The 15,555-nt window shown below is 41.8% G+C and overlaps 1 protein-coding gene across 1 annotated transcript in view; it reads right to left on the bottom strand.

Moving 5' to 3' along the window:
* The window catches only part of BTBD16 (BTB domain containing 16), a 41,416-nt gene extending 26,107 nt beyond the window's left edge, over nt 1-15,309 (bottom strand). The window contains exons 1-8 of the mRNA XM_054035544.1: nt 15,194-15,309; nt 14,483-14,549; nt 12,176-12,335; nt 9,046-9,164; nt 8,854-8,938; nt 8,557-8,700; nt 7,802-7,927; nt 5,847-5,961 (exon numbers count right to left, since the gene is read on the bottom strand). Coding sequence (XP_053891519.1) covers nt 5,847-5,961; nt 7,802-7,927; nt 8,557-8,700; nt 8,854-8,938; nt 9,046-9,164; nt 12,176-12,335; nt 14,483-14,549; nt 15,194-15,309 — 932 coding nt within the window. The remainder of the gene's footprint in view (nt 1-5,846; nt 5,962-7,801; nt 7,928-8,556; nt 8,701-8,853; nt 8,939-9,045; nt 9,165-12,175; nt 12,336-14,482; nt 14,550-15,193) is intronic.
* Nucleotides 15,310-15,555: the final 246 nt, after the last annotated feature.

Below are 15,555 nucleotides of genomic sequence, written 5' to 3' on the forward strand. Positions count from 1 at the left end.
GTTACTCCTGATTGGGCCACTAAGTTGGACTGTAACATTAGAGGACTTACTTAACCTTTCTGTGCCTTGGTTTAATCATCTTACCCATCAGTTTATCATACTTTCCTATCATCCTTAACAGAAATAATTTATATGGTAAATTTAAACAGCTCTTTGCAAAACAAGTCAGAACTCGTAATGTAAGATAGACAGGAAGTTGCACACAAGACATGATATGGACAACTGTTCAGGGAAAGGAGAGCTAGGAGAGACTGTTTGTAAAATGAAGGAAGAAAGGATTCTTGGGAAAATTGGCTTAGTGAACTGAAGCGAGAAACTGTTTCAAGCACAGGAAGGGTTGCATGATAGAAGGCACAAGGCCAAGAATGCATTGTCATTTTGGATAGACTGGAATGAGGAGAGAGAAGAGAAGAAAGGAGAAGGTTACAATAGTGAAGACTAGAGGTGAGCAAAGCATTAATAAAGGTTTTTAAGATTGGGGACAGAGAGAAGAGGAGATTTTGGTGAAACTGAGGGGGGAGGAGTGACAAGACTTAGCAAGGAAGGGGAGGGATAGCTCAGTGGTTTGAGCATTGGCCTGCTAAACCCAGGGTTGTGAGTTCAATCCTTGAGAGGGCCACTTAGGGATCTAGGGCAAAATCAGTACTTGGTCCTGCCTAATGAAGGCAGGGGGCTGGACTCAATGACCTTTCAGGGTCCCTTCCAGTTCTATGAGATAGGTATATCTCCATATATTTTTTATTTTAAGGAACTGCACATGGGGAAAGGAAGAGTCAAAGGATGTACTAGAGTTGTGATCTGAGCTACGATGATGATAGTGGAGTCATCAGTTGTTACAGAGAAGGACGCAGAGCAGTGGGTTAAGGAGGAAAAGGGAGAAGTTATTTTGGAAAGACTGAGTTGGAGACGTAGTATATAGAATATATGTAAAATGCTTTAATAAGTACCCATTTTACAAAGTAGTTTTACATGCATAAGACTAAGTCCAGAGCCCAATGAAATCACTCTAAAAATTCCAGTTGATTTCTGTGTCACCGGGATTTATACCAGGTAGAAAAATGCATTTGCAGTATATTAATAACCTAAATTGTTCTGTTTGGTTAGGCAATCAGAGTTCATCACTGGTAGTGTGAGTATGTCTCTAAGTATGTTTTCACTGCAAGGTTTAGTTTTAATCTAGCTAGCACAGGTAATAATAGCGGACACATGGTGGCATGGGCTTCAGCACTGGCTAGCAATCAGAGTAAAAGCCCCCTGGATATGTATTAATGCAGTTAGTACATGCTGAAGCCCATGCCACATGAGACTGAAGCGAGCACATTTATGCCTATCTATTAAATTGCAGTGACATATACACACACACACACTCTACCAGTGATGGACTGTAATTGACCCAACCAAACAGAACAATCAGAATCCAACACTGGTAGTGTGTGAATGTCTCTGCGGATATTATACTAGTGTAAATGGCAGATTCTCTGTAACCTGAAGTCTTTAAATCATGATTTGAGGACTTCAGTAACTGAGTCAGAGGTTATGGGTCTATTACAGGAGTGAGTGGATGAGGATCTGTGGCTTGCAATGTGCAAGAGGTCAGACTAGATGATCATGATGGTCCCTTAGAGTCTATAAGTCTATGAGGCATATCCGTGCTAGCTTTGATCTAATATGACTTTTACTCTAGTTGCTAGCCTGTGCTAAAGCCCATGCCACCATGTGTACACTACTGTTATTACCTGTGCTAGCTACATTAAAGCTAACATGTGTATACCTATCCATGCTACAATCACACCTTCTCTTGCAGTGAAGACATACCCACAGAGAGGGGCTGTGATTGGTCCAACCAAACACAACATGAGAATCCATCACTGGTAGTGTGCGTACATCTCTGAGGATACATCTTCACTGCAAGTGAAGGTGTGATTATAGCACAGGTAGGCATACCCCGCTAGCTCTAATCTAGCTATCCTAGGAAACAATAGTAATGTACATGTGGTTGGGGCTCAGCATGTACTAGCCACTTAAGTACATACCAAGGCTAACATGTAGTATGCCTATCCATGTTACAATCACACCTTCACTTGCAGTATAGACATACCCTGGGTGCTTGTAAGCATATTTTTCTCTCAGAGGAATAACTGATTCTTGTTTTTCACTTGTAAATATTCATCTCAACATAAAAGTGCCTCCAGTATTTCTCCCAATAAGCTTCCCCTTTCTATTTCTTTAGAGAACTTATGGCAGTTATGGTCTACATTAATAATCCTAAAAGAAAGGCTTTCAGAAAGTAGTCACCCCCTCAGCATCTATTTCCGGACTGCCATTTGTGGGTCTGCCTTGTCCCCTCAAGGGACCAAAGCTAAATACTGCCTAATGCTGAAATCAGTGGGACTTTAGGATGCTCAACAATTCATAAAATTGGGCATCAGTTGAGTGACTTTGATATATTATTTTAAATATTAGTGTCCATCATCTCCTTTTTGTTGTACTTCTAGAATTCTGCCTCTAGCTCAGACATCTCAGGGCAAATTTTAGGGTGAATAGAGGTAGAAGAGAGGTATTAATTATCTCCTTTTTGTCTGTGAGAAATAAGTTTATCTATTCATAGCTCCTGAGGTCAAGTGCCCTTTGCCAAGAACTTCTCACTTGGCCAACTCAAGAAAAAATATTCAATTGTAAAAATATTTTTCAGTGAAATAACAAACCAATGGATGATTCACTTCATGTCTGTTGGCAGATCAAGGGTGTTGTTTTGTGCTTCCCGTGGGTGACAACCACATATTTTTCCATCCTCTCCCCCTAAGGATGCTCATGCAAGACCCATGTGCCAAGAGACTAAAAATATAGCCACTGAGAAGTAAAATAAACAGTTTGTAGAAAGTGGGCTACAAGCAGCGCAAAACACCCTTATGCCAGCAAGCTCATTGGCAGCAGTAAACAGTAGTTTTATAGTCTGCTATACAGAAGTGCAAGTGTAATTCAACTAGCATTATAAGTAGAATCTTAAGTAAAACCCATAGGGAAACTAATAGCAAACATACATGCATGATAGCAACGAACTGTGGCCCTGTCTATTCTATGCTAGCTACAACCATGTGTAAATGCTAACATGGACTAGCACGTTTAACCTGAATAGTGTGGACAAGTATAAGAATAGTGTAGCCCAACTGTGCTACAGATATATCATTCTTAGGTAGCCTAGACTACAGTTTTACAAAATGGCTAACACCATTTCAGCTACACACACAAAAAGAAAGACAAGCAAACATGGTTAAATTCTTAATCTAACTATTGGTTGCAAAGAATAAGAACTACAATAAACTGAAGATTTATCTAAGTAATTGGTTACATGATTTAGGGCCTGATGCAGAGTCTATTGAAATCAATAAATCTTTCCACTGATGTCACTGGGCTTTGGATCAGGTCCTTAAAGAACATCTTCCTTTTGGGGGGTAGATACAACTAATAGAAAAGACTGAGGAGAGGCAGGGGATTTTCATTTGTTATTTAAGAAACTTTCACACTGGTCAAGAAGTCTCCAATGTTTGGACACAAGAATATTGGGTTCATGTTAGTCATGGATATGAAGTGCCAAGAGGGAAAAACACTGTTACGGTATTTTTCATGTTTTCTATTAATTTTTTATTCTACTCATTCCTGTGGCAAGGTTTTGATGCTTTACTGATGCAATAGAACCTACTCAGTTGTCACCCTGATATCATCCGTGTAGTTCTTTATTGGGGACTATTGCTAGGGAACAGTTCCAGCACGAAGTATTTCAAGGGTTCTGAACAATGAGCGTATGAATGACTGATGCAGCTGTTGCTGCCTGCAAGCCTAGTCTCTCTGGTTGAGAGGTATAAATTGGTTTTTGCTGGCATAAATGCCCTGCTGTGTTCTTTGTATGCTGCTTCCCCTGCTATAAACAAGATGATTTTACCTTTCTGGGAGTTTTAATTTGTTGTTTTGCATACTGCTATTTTAAAAGCAATTCATAAACTCATAAGAGTGAGATAGCACAGTGCATGCCCATCAGTCTCTGCTAATCAGAATGGTTACCCTAACCCAGCATTTCTCAAAGGCGGCCACCATGGCTGAATGCAGTCACCAGGGGCTTTTCTTGTGGCCATAGCCTCCTGAGTGGTGATTGGGGTGAGGGGGTGGGGGTGGCGGGAAGCAGTAGCCCCTCCCCTGGGGCCGCCAGCGGGGGTTGGTCCCTGCCTCTTCTGGAGCCACAAACACTGTAAGAGCAGGTGGCCAGTGTGAGTTCCCCACCTTCCTGAGGGTGGTGAGGCTTGGGCTTTGGGCTTGAGCCCTGGGGTGGTGGGTGGTAGGCTCTGGCCATGCGGCGGCGGGCTTCATCCCCCAGCCACGGGGCTTTGGGCTCTGGCCCCGGGCTCATTCCCCCCACCACACCTCCGGGCTCTGCTGCCTCCTCCAGCCCCCAGCCATGCAGCAGGACTCCAGAATCCAGCCCCAGACTCACCTTCCACATTGCACTGAGCCCTGGTACCTCTTCCAGCTCCCAATCCAGTCCCACATCGCCCCTTGCCCTCCTTATCCACCGCCCCATCCAGGGGTTTAATTTGTCCCCCAGCTTGCTGGGATGAGTAAGTCTGCTGTGAACAGTGACATTAACACATATACAAATATCACTTTTCACAGTAGCAGACTTACTAGCTAGCAGATTTTTTTTAAAAATCAACCAAAAAACCAAAACATGGAAAGCACATTATTTGTGTTTTTATTCTGTTTAGGTCCAGTAAAGATTAGAGACAACTGGACATTATTTTTATAATTGAGTCTGCAAAAAACCCCCTACATAATTAAATTACATGGATACATGCATATGTATTTGTTTTTCCTGAAATAAATTAATTATTTTAGGAAAAATTGCCAGAGCGGCCACCAGCAAGAGTTGGTGGCTGCACTCTGAGGCCGCCAAAAAATGTGTTGTGAGAACCCCTGCTAGCACAGTTCTGATTCTACTGACATGTGCCAATTCCAGTTACAGCAAGAGGATTTATTTGCTGTATTTTATTGTTAAGCCACTACACGGCCAAAGTTCTTCCCTACACATTGACCTTCTAGTGGAGCAAAGAATTATATTAGAAATAAAGCTCACAGGTTTTTAAATGCAAGGTACATAGGTACAGGTGAATAAATGGATTATGAGAGAACTAAAGCAATATGGTAGAATAGGAGCACTAAATATATTTGGGGGAGTTTTCTCTCTTTATCAATGTACAAAAGGGAAGATAGCTGAGCTGAGTGTGATGAACTCCCTCAGAGACTCTGGTGCTTCTTGGGGTTTTCAGGAGGAAGAGGACACAGAACACAATGTGACATCTAATGAGATGCTGTGAACTACCTGCCCTGACAGAGAGCTGCCAACCACTGTATACAGAAGAGTTCTCAATAGCTATAGGATCAGCTGTTCTACACTTAATCTATCACAGCTATCCATGTACTAATCCAGCCATGTCAGAAAGAAGTGGCCATTTATTTTCTCTTTATAAAATTACCAAATATTTAGGGTTAGCCAAGCATTCCTCTTCTGCTCCCAAGATTCAGCCACTTTCCGATGCAGATTTGTGTACATTTGTGTATGTTAACAGTCTGGTAGCAAGGCGGCTGGGAGAGTGTATATTATAGGTGTTGTGTTGCAAATAACCCATGTGCTACAGCCAGCAGATGCAATGATCCTATAGATCACAATCATCTAGGGCAATTATGCCTAATCCTTCAGTTCCAAAAGCACAGGCCTCTTCCACCTGACATAAAGAAAAAAAAAATCACACAGCATCACACAACCAGCATCTTACAGTGGCACAAAGTTTACTTACTTCTGGAAGAGACTAGGGAACTGCAGCACTGATGCAGCTGCTAGGACTCCCAAAACATCACCCTCTTCCACCTCTGGTTCAGTACTGTATAAATTCTTGAGTGCTATAGCAAAGGCTTCACAATGCAATATATAAAGAAACAAACAAAAAAACCTTCAGCATTAGGTTGTGCTTTCCCTTAAAATGGGTTGGCTGCAGCACAAAGTATACAGAGCATCTCCTGTTCAGCGTTGATAGTTAATTATTAGCTGAGACCACATGGTGGGGGAAAGTCCTAGAGTAGACAAAGCCTTACTGTTAGCTTCATGCTCCCTTCAGTTAATGCCCAGAGACTAACCCTGGGCTTGCAACCACAACCTAAGAATCTGGCAGTGCCCAGAAGACACCCCCTGAATGGTGAAAAGTCCCAGAAACACCAGTGAAAAGTCCCAGAAACACCAGTGTCGAGACCATTAGAGGAAGATACTGAAAAAAAGTCCTTTGAATTTTTCAGCAAATAAATGTCATAACCCGGCTGCCCTTCCTGAGAGGGGTGTTTTGCATGGTTTCCTCACATGACTGCAAATAAGTGAGATCTAGGCTATAAAATAAGAATAGGCTGCCCTATGATAAAATTAACTCCTGTGCATTGGGCTAGTACAAACCTATGTCCTGCTCCTGCTTAAATGGGATTTAAGTGGTGGATTGTCCTTATGCTGGCCCTCTGCACAGGGGTGAGTTTGACTGCTAGCATATAAAATGCCACTCCCACTCCATGGCTCAACAGGGAGGATGTCTGATCTGACTGGCAGGGGATAGACAAGCCCTGGGGTCCTGAAAGGAGGAGAAGGGGCTGCTCCAGAGTCCCCCTCCCCCTCAACCAGAATGCACATGGAGATTGTGCCTGGGCAGGGAGTGGAGCAAGGGAGGCACAGAGATTTCTCCACCTCTCCCAGTCACATATTGGCTAGATGGAGGGTGGGAAGTGAAGAGTTGGTTGTCTCTCCTAGCCTACACTTCATTTGCAGTAGCAATTCTGCTATGGTTGCTGCCCTGTCCTCTCTGCCCTATAATGGAGGTGTAGTTTGAACTGCATTTCCAAGCTGTAGGCTGACTGATCACCAGGTTTAGGATTGGGCAGGAGTTTTCCCCTCAGGGTATGATGGGCAAAGGTGCAGATGAGGGTTTTTTTGCCTTCCTTGTAGCTTCCCAGAGGCCTGGTTTTAGGTTAATAAGGGGTAAGGACTGGAATTTAGAAGTTGTGTATGTATAAATGGAGTTTGTAGTTGTGTTGCAACTTGTGGCCAGTATACAGTGTAAGTAAGAGGCTCAAAGGGGCCAGTTCCCAGAGCTAAACAGGAGTCAGAGAGCCAGGATATGGTTGATGAACACTATTCACCTCAAGGCAGAATGGGAGACTGTATGTCTTCTTATACTGAGGTCCCTTCATGTGCATCCTCATTCCTGCTCATGGGAGGAGGGGTGAGAGGATTTTGAGGTGGGCAGAATCCCAGCAGTTAGTCTGAAGGGGACCAACCTTGAATTTTGGTTAATTGAAATTAGGCCATTTAACACTCTACTGGACCCAAGTAACTGCTGGCATGTGCGGGAGCGAGGTTAGCCCATCCCTGTTCCCTGTTACCCCATTAAAATTAAAATTGATAAAGGTGTTTTCTGTCACTTTAAATTCTATCCCCGTGTCTGCGTTCCATTCTCATATGTGTCCTGATCAATGGGTCAAATGTCAGCATCAGAAATCTCCCTAAAAACAAACATTATAACAAAATAACAAATGCTTCTTTATATTGACATTTCAGAAGTGTTCCAATAATAAATCTGTCTAGGTTTTATTTTTGTCCCCCATAGAGCACAAAGACTTAATTTGATGTAGGAATGTCGTGGATGCAGTGAAATAACCAGTTTGCATTTGTGGTGATAGTCACTCTCTAAAAGACAATTTGCCATCTCTACATTACCAATTCTAGTGACTTCTGGGTCCTGAACATCCAATGAAAGGGTGATCTTTTTCATTTTTGACTTCTCTTTGCCGAGTGCCTTAGTTTTCTGAGCAGCCAGGTTGGACTGTTTATTGTGTTTGCCTTCTGCCAAGAAACAAGTTTGGATATACATGAAAATTTCATGAGACTTGTGATATGGTATTCACAGTACACATTCCAGAATACTTTGCTACACAACTCACTTTGGCAGCCAATAAATAATTCATGCTTAGGTGTAATACACAAAAAATGAGACATTTCCTCCCCAGCAGAACTGGCACCCTTCTTTGGCAATCTCAACAGAGAAGCCAACAGAACATGGAAACTGAGCTGTCTTCCTGGCAGTTTGGCAGTAGTCCTTCCAAAATCAGGTTAAGGAGATATTGGCCACAAGCTGTACAATGTTTCCATTGACTTCAGTGGACTCTGGGTTAGGTCCCATGTTCTTATTGCCATGCAGAACAGACTAGGAAAAGCTATCATGAGTCTGTGTCCATTCATTTCTCTCCTGTAGAGGAATTAACCCAGAAGTCCAACCCCTAAGGAGCACTCAGAAGTCAGGACAGATCCATGTAACAAACTGTATTGACTGATAACTGGGCATTCTCCTTGAAAGAACCAAACCTTAATTATAGGAGATTAAAACCAACTTGATTTCCTATTAATCTTCTCCTCTCCGAGACGACAACAGCACAAGACTTCTCAATTTTTTCATTAGGCACTACTAAGAATACCTTTTTTACTTTTGTGCTGGCTTTCCAAATCATTTATGTTCATTGGCTCTACTGCAGAAATTAAAAGCTGTGACAGCGTCTTGGATTTAAATAAATAGATACGATGAAGCTCCCATAAGAAGCCCAGGCACTCCAAGGCCACATCTAAAGAGACAGAATAGTTGGGTAATTATAACGCTTGGGTTAAAATTCAGATTCTGATCCCAGTTACACCAGTGAGAATGTGGAGTAACTCCATGGAGCATTTTTTATTCAGACCATTATTTCTGTGACAGTATTCATCTGAGATGACCTCACCTGGTTCCATATCTTCTGTCATCTTCTGCGTGTGGGAAAAGATGACTTCATTTGTGTAGGCTTGATTGGAGTGTACCCTCAAAGAAGAGAAGTTGAGGCAAAACCAACATTAAATACATTTATACTTATTCATCCTCTTAATTGTTTTTTTGTGTGGCTAGAATAAAAAGATGTAAAAAACATTTGTTACCTCTCCAGCTCATTGCCCTTCTGAGATTGTGGCGATAAAGATGACGAATGGCCTTGTGTTTCAAATTCTAGATTTGATGTCTGAATCTTTGGTTCATCAGACAGGGAGACAGGTGTGTCAGCTGAAGAAGCACATTTCCTTATTATTGTCTCAATGTATGTTGGTTAGGAAAATCCCAGGCAATGTCAGTTTAGCAAAACAATACTTTTTTTCCACTCAGGAAAAATAGTTGGATTGATCACGTTGTCACTTAAGAACTCAAAGGGTTGAGTTCTTGATTCACAATTACAGGCTCTTTACAATTTTCACATCATTCACAGAGGAAAATAATACTTTACTATATTGTCAGAATTCAAATACAACATGATTAGGGCTCCTACGTGCTATGTTAATACAAATAATAAATAATAAAATACAGAAAAATAAAGAGCACCTATCTGCAGTAAAGCAAGAAAAGACTGACAGAGGGAATTCTTGGGGTGAGGATGGCTAAGGCACAAATATGGGTAGTTGAGTTCAATTCCCAGCTCTGCTATACATGTCCTTGGCTGATCTTAGACAAATCACTTAGGCCTTGATTCAGCAAAGCATTTAAAACCCATCTTAATTTTAAGCCCAGGATTAAAGCCCATTGACTTCAATGGGATTTAAAAATGTATCTAAAGTGAAGGACATGCATAAGTGCATTGTTAAATAGGACTTTGCATTGCCTAAGAGCTTTGCCAAACTGGAGTGTAAATCTATTCTTGCCTCAGTTTCCCCATAATGAAATGGGAATAATGATCTAATTAACTGGTCATAGGGCACAGTTGTAAAACTGAAAAAAAAATGTGGAAAAAAACCCCATCAAAAATCTTGTGTTTTTCATTAGAAATTCAAACTTTTTGAAATTTCCCAACCAGCTGTAGTAGGTATACAGGTTTCAGAGTAGCAGCCTTGTTAGTCTGTATCCGCAAAAAGAACAGGAGTACTTGTGGCACCTTAGAGACTAAAATTTATTAGAGCATAAGCTTTCGTGGACTACAGTCCACGTCTTCGGCTGCATAGAATGGAACATATATTGAGGAGATATATATATACACATACAGAGAGCATGAAAAGATGGGAGTTGTCTTACCAACTCTGAGAGGCCCAAGTTGGTAAGACAACTCCCACCTTTTCATGCTCTCTGTATGTGTATATATATCTCCTCAATATATGTTCCATTCTATGCAGCCGAAGACGTGGACTGTAGTCCACGAAAGCTTATGCTCAAATAAATTTGTTAGCCTCTAAGGTGCCACAAGTACTCCTGTTCTTTTTAGTAGGTATACAGTTACCCTCTGCTGGATAGAATCAGAACTGCTAATAACCCTAACAGCTGTCAGAGTTTCTCTTATCTCAGAAGCCTGGAGCCTGTGATTATGGGGCAGGAAGATGAGAGTTCTATGCCTGTTTCCACTGTATAGTTCCAATTAGTGATACTGTGAAGGAGAGTGGCAACTGTGAAGTTTTAGGCAGTTGCAGCTTTGCCACCATTCTTGCTCAGCCTCAAAGGTGTATTGTGTGGCTCAGTTCATTGCTATGTAAAGCATTGTACAATGCAAAGTACTATTTACCACTGTCTTTTTAGATAACTAAATCCTCTCTGCGTTGAATGACTTATAGCTGAAAACCCATGTCTCTGATGCGAATTGTACCTTTAGTTTTAGTTTTGCCAGGGATTAGGCCTTTTTGTGGACCTATGGGTTAATAGTGGCTTCACCTAAATGCACTGATAATCTTTTAGGCAAGGACCCTTAAAAGATTTGTTCAAACACGTGGCAATGTGATGAAAGACAGCTGTGACTAGGGTTGGTATAGTGGTTCAGATGCGAACACAGATCTCCATTCTCACAAAAAAAAAAAAAATTTCACCCAGAACTGGAACCTCTATGAGGTTCTGAGGTGCTCAGCCAACGCACCACCCAAAGCTCCCTCTTGACTGGGGGTCCTCTCCCTTGTTCTGCAGCAGCAAAACCGGAAATGCTTTGCTGGGCTCTTTTGCTGCTGTCGAGTCTGTGAATGCTCCCGAAAGCCGTTGTTAGATCTGTCCACCATCTCATGTCTTTGCTCCTAAATATTTTAATGTTTAAAGGGACAGCAGCAGCATTTCTGTGTCTTATTGCCAACGCCAGAGATTCAGAAATCAAGTCCATTCCAAAAAGAATGACTGGCTTCTTTTTTTTTTTTTTTAAGAAAGATTTTTAAAAAATAAATACATTTGGGGTTTTTTTCCCTTTGATTTCTGGTTTTTGAGTTTTTACAGTACACTAGGTCACATTTTCAAGCTCTTCCTTGCAACCACAAGAGTTAGAAACTTATTTTTTTTAATGAAAGCTGAGACTCTCATGTACAGTAACTCCTCATTTAACGGTGTAGTTATGTTCCTGAAAAATGTGACTTTAAGTGAAATGATGTTAAGCAAATCCAATTTCCCTATAAGAATTAATGTAAATAGGGGGGGTTTGGTTCAAGGGGAAATTTTTTTCACCAGACAAAAGACTATATTATATATATATGTATACACAGTATAAGTTTTAAACAAACAATTTAATACTGTTCACAGTAATTCTGATTGTGAAGCTTGGTTAAGATGGTGAAGTCAGAGGGTGGAATATTTCCCAGGGAATGCCTTACTGCTAGATGATAAACTAGAACTCATCTGAGCGGTCAATGGTTAACATACTGTTGTTAATGTAGCCTCACACTCTACAAGGCAGCACAAATGGAGGGAGGGGAGACAGCTTGGCAGGGGGAGACAGAGATACACACCCTGTGTGTGTGAGAGAGATGTGCATTGCCCCTTTAAGTCAGCTGGCCCCACTCTAAGTACATTGCCTTTTTAAGTAGATCAGTAAGTTGAGACAGCAACTGCCTGCAAGCTCCCTCCGTCCTGAGCCCCCTCCCGCCCCCCATAGAGATGGGGTAAGCAGATGGCAGGAGCACCTGATATTAGTCCCTCTCTCTTCCCTCCCTCCCCCGGCCGCACAGCAAGCAGGAGGCTCCAGGGAGCAGCTCCAAGGCAGAGAGACGGAGAAGCACATGGTAGTGAGGGGAGGGACAGCTGAACTGCCTACAATTGATAAACCATGCTTTCTGCTGTCTCCCTACCTGTCATTATCCTCTTCAGGGTCTCGTTGAGGCAGACTCTAAAAGCCTTATTGGCTTGTGCAGTTCCTAAGAGATCACAGCTTAGGCCGTAAGGGAACTGCCAGCGATTGGTGAAACCAGCTTGTATGCGGAAGTAACGTTGTCTCAAGGGCAATGGAGCCTTAAACAAACATATTGATAAATCTTTGTAATATGTGTTTCTCAGGGTCTGGGTTTCTACACCAAGAGTGTTCTTGGAGCTCAGAAGCGAGCACTCTATCAAGTCAAATATACAATGTGTACACCAGTCATCACTTCTCAGAATGGAGGTGGGTGAAAACCAGAATTATGTAGCAACTCCTCTGCCCTGACCTACAGGATTGGAAGATCTGATCAGATAGGACCCACATATACAACACTAATCTTCATTTTACTAAGCCAAAACCCATCTGAAAAAGTTGTTCAAAATACAAAGCACTACAGGTATTGCCCACCTAACTTAAAAGTCTTTCTGTGACTTCTAAACTCAGTACTTATCCCAATCAAAATTCCACTACACGCATTGACATTCACTTGGCTTCATATCAAAGTCATGAAAAAATACATATTTCATTTAGTTACTGTGTGAAACAATAAATTGGCCATGGGTCACTGGTAATGTATGTGAATCTTTTGATATGCTTAGGCTGAATTCTGAGTTTATAACAAAACCTGAAACTAGAGGCCTTTTCAACGTCATAACAGAAATTTAGCATTGCTCCAGTTACTGCCACACACATATACTTGCACCGTTCTACTATCCTGCTTTCTCGAAGGTAAACAGGAATTTTATACATGTATGGTAGAAAGAGCAAAATATTGGTGAGAAGCGTTGATTGGGTCTGAAAAGAAAATTTTGCCATTAGTACAAACATGTATATGCTTATATGAGAATTATTCCAAGATTTTCTCTAAGATGGCTGTGCCTTTTTCAATGTTTGATTTATGCTGTTTAGAGGTGTATTTATTTAACTATTAGTGATCATAATGAAATAATTTGGTAGGCTGGTAAATTATTTTGTACATCACTGGATGGAAGGTTGGATTTGTGGGCACTTGAGGGTGCATTGGGCCCACAAGCAGGCAGTGGAGTGACAGGTGGGTTGCAGCTGGGCTTCGGGGACAAAGCTGTCTGTCTTTGATGGTATGGAAGGAGGAACATATTGTGGGGGGACACTTACATCCATCGAATGTACTGATTATTCCTTTAGAGAAGAATCTTTCTTGAGGCTTGCACCGGGGTGAATTTGAGAGTCAGCGTTTAGCAGGAATGTCGGTTGGATGTGGGCCAGTGGTGTCAGACATAAAGGGGGTTTGGTTTGAAATGCTTGCAAGGCAGCTAGGACAGGGAGCTGCCAAGTCTGCTTGCATGGATCAAGACTGGAGAAGTGAACCAGGACATTGCTACAGTCTTACTGGACACAGGTGATGCAATCATTGCATGCAGGAAAATCAGGTACAATGGTCTTGAGCACTACAGGGAAACTGGGCACATTTATCAAACACTGGGGCCAATTTGTGGTTAGGAGAACTTAGAGATTGGATTGATGGAAGGCAGATACCAGGCACTGGGTTGAGGAATACGCCAAGCTAATTGCTGGCATCCCAATGACTGTGCAGGTGAGATGCTCAAGGGTGTTCCCAGAGACAAGCATGGATGAGAGACCCTGGAGATGACTGGTGGACTCTGTTAGCCTGGAGGAAGAAAGAGAGCCCTTAAGTTTTCATAGAGTGATGTGCTGTCATTCTTCCTCACAGATAGGATCCAAAGGAGGGCTGAATTGTAGGGGTTGGGTAGAATATATATTTAGTAAGAGGCCATTTAAGAGGCCATAGGGTAGTTTAGACCTCCCTATTCAAGTTAAAGCATAATAAAATGGTGGCTTTCTGCATTAAAACCCACCCCTGCACCATTTCTGCATCTGCAGATCAATGGCACTTTGAATCTCATCATTAACTTCACAACCCCAAAAAGCTGAAGTGACATTTGCAATCTCTGCCACCTAATTATCCTGCATCACAATGGATTTGCCTTTAAGAACTGAATTCAATTACTACAGTTCTAGGGTGTCTACTAGTTGTTTTCAGGAGTATGTGTAACTCCCATTATGGTACTTATCCTCATATGTATGCTATCAATGAGAGAATAGATCACAGTCTACAGTGCTTATAGCTACTAAAATCAATAACTGTCATATGTTTGGGAGTGACAATTTAGAGATTCTTATGCTATTTAGAAGTTTTAACTCTAATAAGACACAGGCATCAATCTGAAGATATTATACCTACCTTGGGTATTTTCTTTTCACTTGGGGAAAGTCCTCCCAGGGTTGCAAAAGGGGCTGAGAGCAAATAGCTGAGACGTAAAGGAACACGGTTAAAATGTCAAGAAAATGCATTATCTGCAAAGGTTCTGCTCATGTCAGTAAAGCATGAGACCAAAACTACATTTTAAAAATTCATACAGTTCCTCCCATTCTCTCAACTAGAAAAGGATCAAATTCTACCCTTTGATTTGGGTGCACAATTCCCAGTGAAGTTAATGGGAAATGCACTGCCATTTTCTGAAGACAGAATTTGACCATTTTGCATTTAAAATCTATGGGCCCTGGAGTGCTCAGCACCTTCAAAAGTCAGATCGTAGAGGTCTCAAATTGAGGCACAACGAATTAGTGAGCACATTTGAAAGGCCGCTCTTAACCTTGTGCTTTGGTTTCCACATCTATACAATGGGGATATTTTCCTCTCATGGGGGTTTTTTGAGGCTAAATTCAGTAATGGCCGCAGAGCCCTAGGATTACCATGGGGAGGAGGACAATGCAAGTATGTGAGGCATCAGAAGGGAGTTTTCCTGCCGCATGCATGGATCAGCTGCATAGTGTTACAGGAATCATTGTTAAAACCAAAAGTCAATTCTGTGAGATGGGACTTGCTCTCTATTATTAGACACGGAATCATCATTCAGCAGGAAATCTCACTGCTCCTTTCAAATATACTTACCAGTCTGCTGGTTTAGTATCTAGTGAAGGAATCTCAGGAACAAAAGTAGTCAGCTGTGCCAACTCTAGTGATTTCCGAATGGAGACTAAACCAGCAGTAGTCTTTAAGTTAGCCATGATGAATGCTGTTAATAATGGTAAACTTTCTTATGTATTGCTGGTCTTACACACAGCTGGGTAGGGTTGGGGACTAGCTACAGAAGGCTCACAGCCCCCTTCCCCTGTCATCCACTGCCTTGGATTTCTTCTAGACAGGCTACTGCATCATGTTTCCATGGAAGACACGAGACACAGTCTGTATTGGGACACAAGGGACCATTCTGGTGGTCATCAGATGCAGACAGTTTGTTACTATGACAAGTT

Source organism: Malaclemys terrapin, chromosome 7, assembly GCF_027887155.1.
Source record: "Malaclemys terrapin pileata isolate rMalTer1 chromosome 7, rMalTer1.hap1, whole genome shotgun sequence".
NCBI classification, from domain to species: Eukaryota; Metazoa; Chordata; order Testudines; family Emydidae; genus Malaclemys; species Malaclemys terrapin.